This window comes from Fundulus heteroclitus, chromosome 15 (genome assembly GCF_011125445.2).
Source record: "Fundulus heteroclitus isolate FHET01 chromosome 15, MU-UCD_Fhet_4.1, whole genome shotgun sequence".
NCBI classification, from domain to species: domain Eukaryota; kingdom Metazoa; phylum Chordata; class Actinopteri; order Cyprinodontiformes; family Fundulidae; genus Fundulus; species Fundulus heteroclitus.
The window spans coordinates 7,498,013-7,512,076 of NC_046375.1; the positions used below are offsets into that span (position 1 = coordinate 7,498,013).

Here is a 14,064-nt window from a genome sequence, read left to right on the forward strand (position 1 = left end):
TCGCAGCCCGGAGCTTTGTCCTTGGATAAAGCATCCAAAGCTTTATCCAATTCCTCCATGGTGATGTCTGCCTCACAAATCTGCTTAAAATTGTCATCAATTTTTGGAATTAAATGATGAACAGAATGATAAAATGTTTCTGCCATTGAGTTATTGTATGTGGAGGAATATAAATTGCTATAAAAGGTAAAAATTTCTTTGGATATTAATTTTGAGTCAGTGCATGGTTTATCATTAATTTGCAAGCAATTTATCGCATTTCTTTCCTGTCTAATTTTTTCTAATCTACAGAAATATGCAGTACTTTTCTCACCATCTTCAATCCACTTAGCTCGGGACCTTAGATATGCTCCTTTGGCTTTTTTAGTATAAAAATTATCTAACTCAGACTGTAGAATTTTTTTGTGCTTTTTGTCATCATCATTAAAAAAAGGTTTAGAGCAGATGTGACTAAGTTGTTGAATGATTTCTAATTCCTTCTCCTTGTTTTGGGTAGCTATTAATTTACTGTATTTGATTGAGATTTGGCGGACTTTAAATTTAAAAAATTCCCATTTTTCCGTGTAAGAGTTTAAATTTTTATCACCACAAATTAAATTGAGATGCTCCAGGATGTCGTTATTAAACTTTTCATTGTTAAGTAGGGTTGAGTTAAACTTCCAGTAACCTTTGTTATGGGATTTTTTCAGTTGAGCTGTAATACTGAGTTGTATCAGGCAGTGATCAGATAAAGGTGCAGGTGAAATTCCAGCATTAACACTATTTTGCATCAGATTTCCTGAAATTAGCCAGAAGTCGATACGGGACTTAACTGAGCCATCAGGTTTAAACCAGGAGTAGGACTGACCACGCTGATTTGCTTCTCTCCAAGGATCCAGCAGGTTAAGGTCTAAGCAAAAGTTTTGTAAAACTACATTTATCTGATGAGATTGGAATTTAGAGGGTGATCTATCAAGCCATTCATTATAAACCATATTAAAATCTCCTCCCAATATAAAATTGTTTGTGGAATATTTATGAGCTAGTTCTTTTAGATGACTTGTTAATTCAGTCAATAAGCATTTATTCTGAGCAACACTGTTGTAACCATAGACGTTACAGAGAATCACAAAACTAGTTTCCATTTTGAGTACACAAATAATCCAGTGGCCCTGGGTGTCTTTCCTATGAGTTTCTAGTTTATTCTGAAAATTTTTAAATAGTAAAGCAACACCAGCAGATTTATTAGTACCATGACACAAAATTATTTTTTCCCCCCATTGATTAGACCAGAAGTTTTCATCTGCCTCAGTAGAATGTGTTTCTTGTAACAAAATGCAGCTAGCTTTTGCATTTTTACAGAAGAGAAATATTGATTTCCTTTTGATACTATCTCTCAAACCCCTAACATTTAAAGACACACAGTTAAAGTTAGAAATAAACACAGACATAAAAGGGAAACACCAGAAAAAATATGGAGAAGGTAATTGAACCTCTAGTGTTTAGGAAAAGGAACGAATGAAACACTAACTCCCTTAAACTGAGTTCGGAACAAAATAACTGACCTCTAACTAAATATGATTAGCATGTTTTTATCAAAAAGATTTAGCAAATCTCTGAATAATTAACTTTGCCTTTTTTAAATAGCCCTATTTATTGAATTGGCCTATTTAACCGAAAGAATTTTAGAAATAAAGGAATGCAACTTTCCTTGAACCATAATCTAGCACCTTGTGCTCTCTTCATATACTGTGTGGTTACTAAACACTACCACTGGATTTTCAGTCAATCAGGGAATACCCGAACACCGCTGATGTAGCCGACATGCCCTCGGTAGTAGACACTTTTTCCCTCGTTCCTGGCTCGCTCCATTTTGGGCCAGACTGCAGCTCTTGCCTCCCGATCCCGTTTGCAGAAATCTTGCTTGAAGTGGATGCCCAGCTCCTTGCACGTCTTGGAATCTTTAGTGAGTTTCCAGAAGGCATCTCTGTGGTGTCGCATGCTGAACTGAATAAGTATTTGCCGATGTCTTCCATCTTCTTTTTTCCCCAGACGATGCGCGATGTCCACTGCGTTGCCAATGGACGAGGCCCAGTGCGGTGCTATTTTGGTTAAGATGTCGATGACTTCTTTGCGGGTATCTTCGTTATTTTTTTCTTTCAAGCCCTGAATTTTTAAATTCCAGCGGCGTTTATAGCGTTCTAGTTCCAACAACCTTTCCTTCATCTCCGCGTTTTCTTTGATGAGCGCAGGAACCTCTTTTTCCAGGTCAGATAGTTTCGTTTTGCAGTCTTTTATGTCAGCTGCGTTCATTTCGGCTAGCTTAGAGATGTTAGCAACCATTATCATGTTATCACGTAGCTGCACGCCGAAGTTATCAATCTTGTCTGTTAACTTGTTAATGGCTTCCACCATCGGGTTGATGACTTCCTCGTTTTGGGACACAATTACCTTGCTGGGTGGTGTCGGTGTTTTAATAGGCGTCGGGGGAGATTTCCTTTTGGTTGTTGGCAGTGAAGTCTCCATAGCATACTCGTGGTCAGGGACTGGAGAGCACGTCTTGGAGCCTGTCGCTGGTTTGGCCGTAGTATCAGCTTTTTCTCGTTTCATATCTTTTGTTGTATGTATGAGTTGTTAAAGAGAATTAAACCGGAAATAAATAAACTGTATAGGTAAGCTTTGTAACCTTTTGAGTGCTCAAAAACAGAGGTCTTAACTATCAAATCGGGAGTAGTGCATTCGAGCTTAAAGAAAGCTGCCTTTCCGGTTCGCCATCTTCCCCGGAACTAGATGCAACCAAAACTGAATCAATTAGTGTACGTACCAAACTCTGGCTGAAAATGGACACTTACAGGCCCCATGAATGCACCATCGTCACTGTGAAACATTGTGCATGGGGGTTTGAATTTCTTTAAGTGGGGAAAAAGGAAGAATGGAGCTAACTGATGTGCAATCTTGGATGATGCAAAAAAAAAAAAGATAGATAGACTGGAGTAGAAGTTCACATTTCAAGCTGACAACAAGCCTCAGAAAATAAAGCCCAAGGTACAAGACAATGGTTTCAATAAAAGCAAAAACTAGGCCATTTTGATAAATGGCCTAGTCAAAGTTCAGACTTAAATCCAGTTGAGGATTTGTGACAAAATTTGCACCATCCCACACTGTTTTGTGTTAGTATATCGCATAAAATTCCAATAAAGTATGTTGACATTTCAGGGTGGAATGTAATAAAGTGTAAAAGGGTTGAGGTGGGTAAAATTTTGCAAGGCATTGCACACTTGCATAAAGAAAGAACTTTTAAACAGTAATTTCCCCATTATCGTGTTCTCTACATTCTGTAATGGGGTTTTCTCTTTTCATCAGGTAGCTTTACAATTACGGAAGTTCTGCACCTACAGTATAACTATTAGCTCCAGCAACATGCAATGCAGCATTAAACGGTGCATGGCCTTGTAAAAACAAAGCACACACTAAAATGATTTTTTTTGGTGGAGATTCTCAGAGCAAATATTTTAAAAACTGGTGAGACTAAAAGAACAACCACCTCCTCACATCTGTAAGTCTCTTTCTGGGAGAAGCTGCAGGAACCTAAAGGTTTCAATTCAATTTGTTAATGCCATTGCACTAGGTAAGATATTTTTGAATGAAGCCAGTTTTGTTTTTGAGGAACCTAAAACCTTTTTACTGCAGGTCTCTGCCCGCATGGCCAATAGCAACAGAACACAAATAGAGTCAGAGTTTCCCAGGTCACAGTCGAATAAGGAAGTAGGTATAGTTTCATAACGCTTTGTTCCAGCTGTTTACCACACAAGTTTGACCATTTCGTACCGCTCAGAATTTACCAGAATTTCTGCACGCGAACCCGCTTACAACACGGATCATCCGGGAATCAGCAAAAAAGTCCTACACCAACAACATGTGAACCAGTTTGGCTGCTGGCATGTTTACAAATGGGATCCAGTGGGGTGGAATTTCCAACCGCTTCATGTTCATTGTATTGTAGCGGCTATAAGGAAGAACACACTTACAGTAAAACTGAAGTTACACCTTGCTGCAGCAGCTGACAGGAAGGAAAAAAAAAAGGACTTTGTCATATGAGTAAACCATGAAAAAAGTACAAACTCATAGAAGTTGCCTAATGTGCATTTTTCAAAACAATGAAAATGAGCTGCAAGCGCTCATTAAATCAGCTCTACTCAAACGATTTTCGTTTTCGCACGGAGTCTATATGCGTCTCAGCATGCATGGTTGAAATAGCTTTAAGGATGCTTGAGCAAACCTGGACTTTCCGCCGTGCCGTGGCTAATTCGAGTCAGGGTGTGCACCAACAAAGAGCGGTGCCAAAACACACTAATGAGGAGAAACCCAAAACTTCCTTTCCCCGAGACAAAAAGGACACATACACATGCAAATGTTTTAGCTTTTATTACAAAATAAATGAGCTGCTCGTTTCAGCAAGAGAGAGAGGCCAGTGTACGGTAATTACATGCAAAAGGAACATCTGTTGTTGTCTGAAGATGAAAAACAAAGTGATAAATAGATAAAACGGTTCTACATCGAAAAGCAATAAAAAAAAGAAACAATCAGATGCATTTTGTTTTTAATATATTACATTTTCGATACTGGCTATCCGTTTTTTGTTGCTATAAGCAGGGATGCAATAAGTTTTGGGAAAAAAAAAAAAAAAAAAAAAAAAAAATTATTTTAAAAGGAAACCACAATATTGCCTGCTTACGATTGCATTCTACACACGAAACAAGAAAGGCCATGCTTTTAGAAATTTACAGATTGGCTTTAAAATGAATGCAGCAAAAGCAATTTCCATTTGTAGAAGAGGTAGCGTTTTTTTTTTTGGAGGGGGGGGGGCAGTTAGGTTGATAGTTTGGCACATTTGGTTTAGATAAACAGAGAGGGACTCATTTTGAAACAGAACAACACATCCTGATCCTGTTTTTGTAAATCGGAGTTCAGTTTGAGCAGAATGGCTCCGTTTCCCCGTCAGAAGAGCAGATTAATATGGTGCACATTTCTCACTAGATATTAGAGTCAACTACACATAAACCCACTATTTAATGAACCATTTAGTTAAAAAATATAGATTTTTTGCTCTTTTTTTTTTTTTTTTTTTTAAATCAAAAGTTCCAGCTGGATTCAGGCGTGTTATAGTCCATGTTTTGGGCTGTGAGTTTGTTCAAAACGTCACCACCGACCTTCCAGAGATCTGAATGTCATCAAATGGAAACAGGGCCAGAATCTGGGGAGGAAAAAAAGCAAAGTCAAGTGTCAAATTTAACCGAAACTGAGTTTAAAACAATAAAACGGGTTCACATCTTTTTGCAAAACTCTTTTTTTCTCTCAAAATCAAATCTAATGATGAAAGCAAGGAGTAAAAAATGCTAACAAAAACCAGCAATCTCTTCAGCACACGAGGGTTGCTAAAATGACTCCTCGCTTTTTCTCGAAGTGTGAATGAATTTAAGCCGCCTGCGTCATGGGTCTCATCTCGTAATCCCAGACGTGCAGGATGCTGGGATCAGGTATCTGTGGGAGCCATCTGTTACTGGACTCTTTATTTTTTCTTGCCACTCTGGGTAGTTTGCATGACTCTTGCTCTGTTTTTAGGTTTGCTTGGATGCTCATCTGCAAACTATCTCACACTCATCACCCGATGCAAGAACCGAAACATTTGTTCTGACATATAAAAAAGAAAAAATCCCTTTAGAGTTCAGTCTGGAAAAAGCTGCGTAATATATATATAAAAAAACTTGATGAGGTAACCTAACATGATATAAGAACAACTTTTCTACAACGGCAGAGGCCTTCAACAGTAAGGATGGAGAGAATTACACTGTCCTGTGAAAACATCCAATGAACAAATAACTGAACAGATGAATTAAAAAGTAAACTGGGGAGTTAATAAACTACGGTAAAATTAATACATAGTTTTTATAATTTAGAGGAATATATTTAATTTAGGCACATGGTTCCTTCTTTCTTTAACTAACATTGAATCAAACTAGGGCTTCAGTTACTGTGCAAAGAGAAAATGCATAAGCCTCAGAGATGTTCAGCACCCTCCACAATTATTACTATAAATAAATAATTAACTGTTTTAAAGGCATTTCTGGACTCATGCACATTAACAAACAGCTACATTCTCTGCATTGCATGCTCTCTTGTCTTTTCCATTTTGAAGAGTGGTTTAGAGAAATCGGCCTCTGTGTCGAGTCACTTTTTTTTGTCCAAGAGAAACAGGAAGTAAAGAAAATACTCATTAAAAGTTTGTAGACAATCTGACACTCCGATCAATTTAAAGAAGTACATAAAAAAAAAAGTTACGTTACGTTTATTTGGTAAAAATCGTTGAACATCAAATTATTTTCTCCCCTCGAAATAAATGCGTCGAAATTGAATATTTGCGGGGAAATATTTCAACCACAGATTTATTACCTTAAATGGGTTCCTGGCACCTGGTAGGTGTGCCTTAATAATACAGGAATATCCACTGTTTGGGTTTAGAGATACAAATTTCTGATTTTATCCTGCTAAAGCTAAAACATACATTTTTGATTCTGGTATCTTATTTTTAACTTTACCAGAAATACGTAAAGAGTATTAGTTGCCACTTTGCACCGTCTCCTTCACCCTCAACAGCAGCTTCTTACATGATCGTTTCCGTCGGCCAGATCCAGCGCTGTCTCGTCTTCCATGTTTCGCAGCATCTTGTCGGCGCCGAACTGGCAGAGGAGGTCGGCGATTTGCGCGTCCTGTCTGCCCACGGCGAGGTGCAGCGGCGTGCAGCCGTTAAACATGGGCGCGTCCACGTTGGCGCCCATGCTGAGCAGCATCTTCACCGACGTGATGTCGTGCAGCTCGACGGCGAGGTGAAGGGCCGTTTTCCCGGCGGTTCCTTCCTGCGTGGGGGGGGGGGAGGAGACGGAAACAGATCGATGCCTCAATTTCAAATATAAAAAGCTTTGATGAGTTGGCTTGTAATTAGGAGGGAAGGGTTTAGAAATTACAGCTCACATAATAGTTTTAGTTACAATTATAATTCAGTCCACTGAATGTGAGACAGAGTGACGTATTGGGACGGTGATTTAAACCAAGAGGAATGTCTGCGGTGGTTATACGACCGGCAGCCATGTTCCCTTCCATCAATAGAAATGTAAGAGGGGCGGGCGGCCAGCCTAATCATATCTCAAATCTAATTATGTCTCCCTGAATTCTGCGGGAAGCCCTGAGCTCAGCTCATATCACTATCAACATTGGACAGGTGCAGAGGATTTATAAACGGGAACACGTCGTACGCCGACACCCAGTAAACAGAGCTGGAAACGGGGACAAGTGGGACAGATATTGCTGAATTTAAACATCCCTGTGGGAGAATGCATGCATCTACGGATATAAAAGCTACGTTTTGTTTTTTTTTACCCACTTTACCATTTATTTCTAATGTTTGTGAAGATCGGGTAGGATTTGGCATCAGTTTGCTGCAGGTAGGTGAGCACTCACTGATAATTCAAACCAACCTAATAAAAAGGTCCACGCCGAAAGCATCGCACAAACACACAGACTTACCTGGATGTTAAGATCGGCTCCCTTTTTCATGAGGAGATTCATGATGTGATGCTGCTTGTTCAGTGCCGCCAGGTGAATACAAGCAAGACCTGCAAGGAACCAAACCTGCTTAATCAGAATATTCAATGAGGCCTAAAATAAATCAAAGTTAGTGACAGATGAATACATGAAACCCAAATAAATACATATTTTTTTTTGTTTTGGGCTGTTTTGTGTTGATATTTGATTGAAAGCAAGAAATGTGGAGCTACATTTGCTAGCAGCTTCTTTAAAAGATGGTTAAATCATCATATAATAATAAAAATCACAATTTACAGCAATAAAAATATAAAAGCCTGATAAAAAAAACATAATAAACAAACAAACACAGCAATAGCGCAATCATTTTTCTCACCTCTCCAATTCTGGGTCTGCAGGACTGGCACCAGAAAGCTCAGAGGAAGGTCCCGGGTCATTTCTGTCACGCAGTCCGTTTGGCCGTGTTGGCAGGCCACGTGCAGCGGCGTGTTCCCGTCCTGGTCCTGTAGCTCCAGGCTGGCCCCTTTCTCCATCAGGCCCTTCACCACGTCGGTCAGATTCAGGTAGGTGGCCAGGTGCAGTGGACTCTGAGGGTCACCAGCAAATAATGCCTCTGGTTAAACTAAAGCTACGGAGTATTATTATTATTATTATTATTATTATTATAATAGATGCCACAAGGAACCAGCTGGTAATTTTCAATTTTATTAGCCGGTCAGAAGTAAAGAAAAAGAAAGAAAAGAAAATCTTTTGCGATCAGTGAATAGACCATATCCAACAGGTCACTCTGTCTTCGCTCTGTACCAACATCTACACTGAAAAGTGTTGTCTGACAGTTTTCATTATTAGTGAGGTGTTTAAAAAGAAGCCAGCGGAAGCACAGATCTGTACCCTAATAATAAAAATAAAACAAAAAACTGTTTTCTATAAAATGTGGAGACATGTTTGTGGTTCATTCAGGCTGCTTGGAAGCAGGAGAGAGAGCACAACTTCCAGCAGATAATAGGAAGGCTGCAAGCAGCACAGCAAAAACACTCTTTTTAATTATTTTCAACGATTATCCTTCCTCTGTCATAAAACATGTTGAATTTGCTTAAGTTGGCAGTCTCAAAGTTAATGTAAGGGTCTACAGCCTCTGCAATCTCCATCCTAGGATGTCTGGTTTAGTAAAGCTAACCGTGCTAAATGCGCTAATTGCTAATATAAAAAGCAGCACTCTGTTATTAGTTGTTCTCTGCATTAAAATAAGCAGTAAATCCCTTTTTTTTTTTAAAGCGACTAAGCTTTCATGCACACAGTGTGTTCTCTGCTCCTAATAAAAATAAATCGCTCACAGGTGGAACCCAAGCGCTTACAGAGAAAAATCAGAACACTCTAAAATATATGGTCGGGTAAAAGCTGTAACCAAACCAGAGATTGGAAATCAGCCACAACGTTCTGTTTTGGTGCATCTCTTAATTTTATATCCATCAAAAAAAAAAAAACTAAATAGCATATGGCTGTATTTTCTTAAATGTGCGGGCTTCTGTTGATTTCTAGCATTCACATTCAAATCAACTCAAGTCTTTCACCTTGTTTTGAAAAGAATGCTTTTGACCGACTACAGAGAGCAGGCCCGTACCTGTTTATACACCTCATCAAAGAAAACCGCAACGAAAGAAAAAAAAAAAAAAAAGGAAAGCTGCTCCAGCTGAGAAAGCGAGAGTTGAGTCTTCGCTCCAAATCAAACAAGATTTACTGCTGTGCAGCTTTCTGGTCAAAACGAATGGCGTACACGAAGCCCCTGCCTTCTTCTTTTTTTTCATGATGGATCTGAATTTGCATATCATTTGCAGCTTGAACTCTGCAGAAAGGCTGCACCCTCAGCTTGCATCCCACATTTAGACTTCAAAAATAACATCAAAAAACGCCTTGTGCGTGGATTTGTCTCTGAATGCCTACTCGAGCGTGATTTTCTCTGTCTTACAATGACTGTCGAGAGGAAATTATGCAACTCAGGAGCACTACTGGCGGAGCAGACTGAGTCAACCCATGAAGTGCTGACTCCTGATTTTCAAATGGTTCTTCCAACTGACGGCTCCGTCCTCGCTTTCGCGTTAAAGGCTCGAGCTCAGGCTTCCTGCGGGACCCGAACAACTCCTCCGACCCACATCCACGCAAGGATACGCTCCAACCGGCTCCCTGTGGTTCTCTTTCTGCACAAGGTAGAGGAGGGGAGTTTCCATTCAAAGTCCCATATGAGCTAAGACCGGAGCCACCCACTGTGACGTTCCCCACAGGGGGGCGGGCTGCGCATAAGGAGGAAGAAAGCTTCTCTGGAAGTTCACGGGTATAAATATTACCCCCTGCTTCTGCATTCAAGATACTGGGTAATGGGGAAGAAATGCTGGCGAGAAAAAAAAAAACCAATTTGCTCAAAAACAAACCTGATATAAATTGTTCTGGATGTCGAGGACTTCTTTTGGGAACAGGTCTATCAACTCCTGAGAGATGAATATATCCTCATGGATGATCGCTAGGTGCAGGATTCTAAAGAAGAGACACACAAAAAAAAAAACATATTTACATTTATGTAAAAAGTAAAACCTCGCAGGTTGAGCTTGCGTTGCATTGAGCAACAGGCTCAATTTCTTGGGTAGTCGAAAAAAAGTCAGCACTTCAACAAAATGTTGCATCACAATTTTCCTCGGTACTCATCTCAAGAGAGTTATGCTTAGTGGGCTGTATGGCAAAACTGAGTGACTGGGACGTTGTGCAACAGGCAGAAAATTCTCAACAACATCTTGCAGAAGAATGGTTGCTCAAAAGGAGGGCCGTGAGTTCACCTGTTGGAGGGGGCTCGACTGTGGGAGACGTTGTTGCCGCCGTCGTCGTCGCGAACGACGAAACAAAACAAAAGCACTCTAACCTCAAGGCCTGCGTGGGAAGTTGTAGCAAACAAATGCATGCACACAAGGCAGGAAATGGAACAGAACTTTGGTGCTTAATTTAGACCGACTGAGAGCAACACGACGAGGGCCTCGGCAGAGAGAGGTTTCAGACGGACGTTTTTTTTCTTTCGCGTAAATTCGCCGGTTCAAGGAGGCCCAAACTCATTTTGCGGGCCGACCGAAAGGTGACGTCAAAGTCTTGTCAGTTCTCGTTTTAGAGTAGACGTCAAACAACCAGCAAGAAGTCGGACACCGATTCAGAGGCAGACCGCGTCGGATCACGAGTTCCCACAACATATCGTCGAGGTTTCATTCAGCTTTCGGCCGTGAACGAGCCGCACAAAAATTTACATTTTTTGTCAATTTACCTGTCGGACAAAGTGGTGAGGGAAACAAAGAGGACATTAAACCAAGGCTTTAGTCTTGGAACGAGAATAAAAACTAATCAATATTGCACACAATCTGTGTATTTTTTCCATGGATGACAAAAAAATAAATTGGAAATGTTTAAAAGAAACATGCATTACATGCTCCTAGTGTATTTATTCCAAGTTTAATGAAAAACTCTAGAAAATTATGATAAATAACACATTTTTGCAAGTTTGAATGTATGGATATTTCTAAAGCTCTAAAACAAAAAACAATATTAGAAAACTCATTATGTTTCCAATAAAAACAGTTCAACACATCTTTTGAAGCAGGCAAAAAAGTTTGGAAAAAAATAAAATAATTAAGTTTTATTTTTCCAAGCGGAGATGCTAAATTGTAGCTAGTTCAAGCTAGCTACAATTTGAACTGAATTGCAATGATCTAATAACCGCTATGCAAATCCTCCTTATTTGTGCTGAGATTATTCCGGAGAGCTCGTAGATAATTTGTAGAAATTACTAGACAACAACTCAATAGCTTGAAAAAAAAAGTTTTTGCACAAAGAAATACTTTGCAATAAAACATCAGTAAATTAGGATTTCTCTGCAGGCATCTTTTTTGTTCTGTAAAGACCGAACTGACCGGATGAAATGTCTGCAGGCGAGTCAACAGGACTAACCTTTTTGGCATGAAAAGGTACTTCCTTGTTTGACTAAGTGTTGAATGAATAAGACCTTAAAGAATCCCACAGGGGGGGAAATGAGTGTTTGCATGCATGCATAGCAGCGCATGAGCTGTGCGTTTCAGGTGTTTTTCCCAGTTCCCAGCAGGTATCTAAAGTTAGGGTGCGAGAATGAAACCATATGGCCCTGATTTTTTTTTTTTTTTTTAAATCAGCAAACGGAAATCAAAAGAGGTCAGAGACACAACAACGGTTTCCGCGATCCGGTGACTGCATCACTCACTATTTGGCTGCATAGGTTGCAGGACTCTTTGACGCAGTCTGTCACTGGAGTCAAAACAAACCTGTGTGGCCCGGTGACACCGCATGAGTGGGTCACACACTAGAAAGGTCGTGGAAGTTGAGGTGACTGGATTTAGTGCAAAAAAAAAAAGAAAAAAAAAAGTGCAGTTTCACTGAGTCAAACTGAGCACTGCAAAACAAATCTGATTAATCTCTTTTAAAGAAACCAGCCAGGGGGGGTTGAAATTAAACAAACAGGGAAAGAAGGTCACAATATGTGACATATGAAAAAGTACACATGATGCACACAGACACCGTTCTGTCCTGTCAAACTAGTTTTCCTCTGATCTAAACCAAGACGTTCAGCCACTTCTGCAACATGTGCTCCGTCTGTGATGCAGGGGAAGTCCAGGCCTATCTGTTTCACTTCTGTTTTCTGACTGACGCCTCCCAGCAGACTGTCCACATTCATGACATGGACAAAGTTCAATAAAAAAAAAAAAAGCCTCCATGTTCACACTTTGAAATCCCCTTTCGGCGCCTGTTACCATGGGAAAAATCAGGCCTTTTGATTCACAATAAAAAAAAAAGAAAGAAAGCAAGAAAACAGTGCCATCTTCCCTTATATGGGCGTTTTTGGTTGACATATGGAAATAAAATCATCTACTCTGATATTCTAGATGATTTAGGGACTTTTTGTTTCCAGCAAACATGCAAATTAAAACCAATTAGCTCTAAGTGAAGGGGGAAAAACGGAAGAAGGTAGTTGGTCTTGTACATTTTCAATTAATACTCTCAGAACTGCATTTCTCAGTTGGATATATATCCAGTATATAAAGTGGACATTGTGATCGTGAATGGAAAAAAAACAAAACCTACGTGTCTCCATCTTCTGTGATAGTTGTGAGTAAGCTCTCCTGCTCAGACAGTCCAGAGATCTCTGCTTGCTCGTGTTTGGCGCTGGAGAGACTGCAGTCCTCCACGATCTCCGACAGACTCTCCACCGTGATGGACGAGGACGTGTAGGCTGAGTCCAGGCGCTCGTCCGCCGTGGAGAACTTGTCCCTCGGCCCGCTGAAGTCGCCGCTCGGTTCCCGGGGCTCCTCCGACTTCAGTATGGAGTCTATGCCCGAGTCCGTGCGGCTGTCCTCCAGCGGGTCCTCCTTGCTACAGCCGTCGCTCGCCATGGTGAACTCTGGTGGCCTCCCTGGGTTTCCCCCCCCTCCACTCCACTCCACTCCACCCCGGCTGCAGCCGCCTTCCTTCGCGGGTGATTTACAGTTTTCTAGCGGGTGTTGTCGCCGCTGGCTGCTCGGTGGTGAAACCCGGACAGGCTGCCACCGCTCCTTTGTAAGAACAGAGAAACGAGCCGCTAAGTTTCATGCCACTAACCGATATAAAGTACTTCCCCTTGCAGTAACAAACCCTCAGAACTGAGAGATTGTTTTCCTATGTAAAAAAAAAAAAAAAAAAGAAAGAAAAAATTAAAGCATGGCAGGTTTTTTCAGACGCGGTGAAAATAGTAAAAAAAACAACAACAACAAAACAAAATAAAAAAAAAAAAACAAGCGAAGATAGGCGAAAAGTGCTGCTGACTAGATATCCGGTAACACGGTATGAGCTCGAGGCGGAGAGCATATGAGCAATGAAAGGGGAGAAGTGGACGAGCTGTTTTTGTCAAGCGGGGGAATCCCCGGCGCGCGCGAACCAATACACACGCCGTCGAACGCGGGCGCGCACGCACACACGCGTACAACAAGCAAGCACGCGCGCACACACATAGAACGAGAGAGAGAGAGAGAGAGAGAGACAGAGCGGGAGAGAGAGAGAGAGCCTCAATGCGGAAATGCAAAAGATGAACGTGATATCTGTGGAGCCTATCAAGTAACAGGTGTTTTCAAAAGTCTCTCAGCTAACTTCCTGTCTGCCGCTAGAGGACCTTTGGTACAGAATAGAGGCAGTAACCAGACAGCCACCGATGGTAAAAAAAAAAAAACAGGCCTGAACCCATAATCTTGGGGAGAATTTGATTTGGGGCCCTCTTCCTGCTAAGAACATTACCACCACTAACTGCGTCTCAATGCAGCTTTTGCAGAGTTATACAATTTTGAATTACTTGCTGCAATTTCAGCTTTTAATTCTATGTCCCCCCCCCCCTCTCTTCATGGTAGCTTCGTCTGGCCTGGCGTTATGTTTAGCTGTAAATATACAGCTGAGTGGGGG

General features: G+C 40.8%; 1 protein-coding gene across 1 annotated transcript; it reads right to left on the reverse strand.

Moving 5' to 3' along the window:
* Positions 1-4,547: 4,547 nt before the first annotated feature.
* Positions 4,548-13,548, reverse strand: nfkbie (nuclear factor of kappa light polypeptide gene enhancer in B-cells inhibitor, epsilon). Its single transcript, XM_012869129.3, has 6 exons — positions 12,721-13,548; positions 10,005-10,107; positions 7,955-8,165; positions 7,561-7,649; positions 6,645-6,893; positions 4,548-5,233 (listed from the first exon to the last, which is right to left on the reverse strand). Exons 1-6 carry the CDS (start codon positions 13,026-13,028, stop codon positions 5,171-5,173), a joined length of 1,023 nt encoding a protein of 340 aa, XP_012724583.2. The 5' UTR covers positions 13,029-13,548; the 3' UTR covers positions 4,548-5,170.
* Between the last annotated feature and the right edge of the window lie 516 nt (positions 13,549-14,064).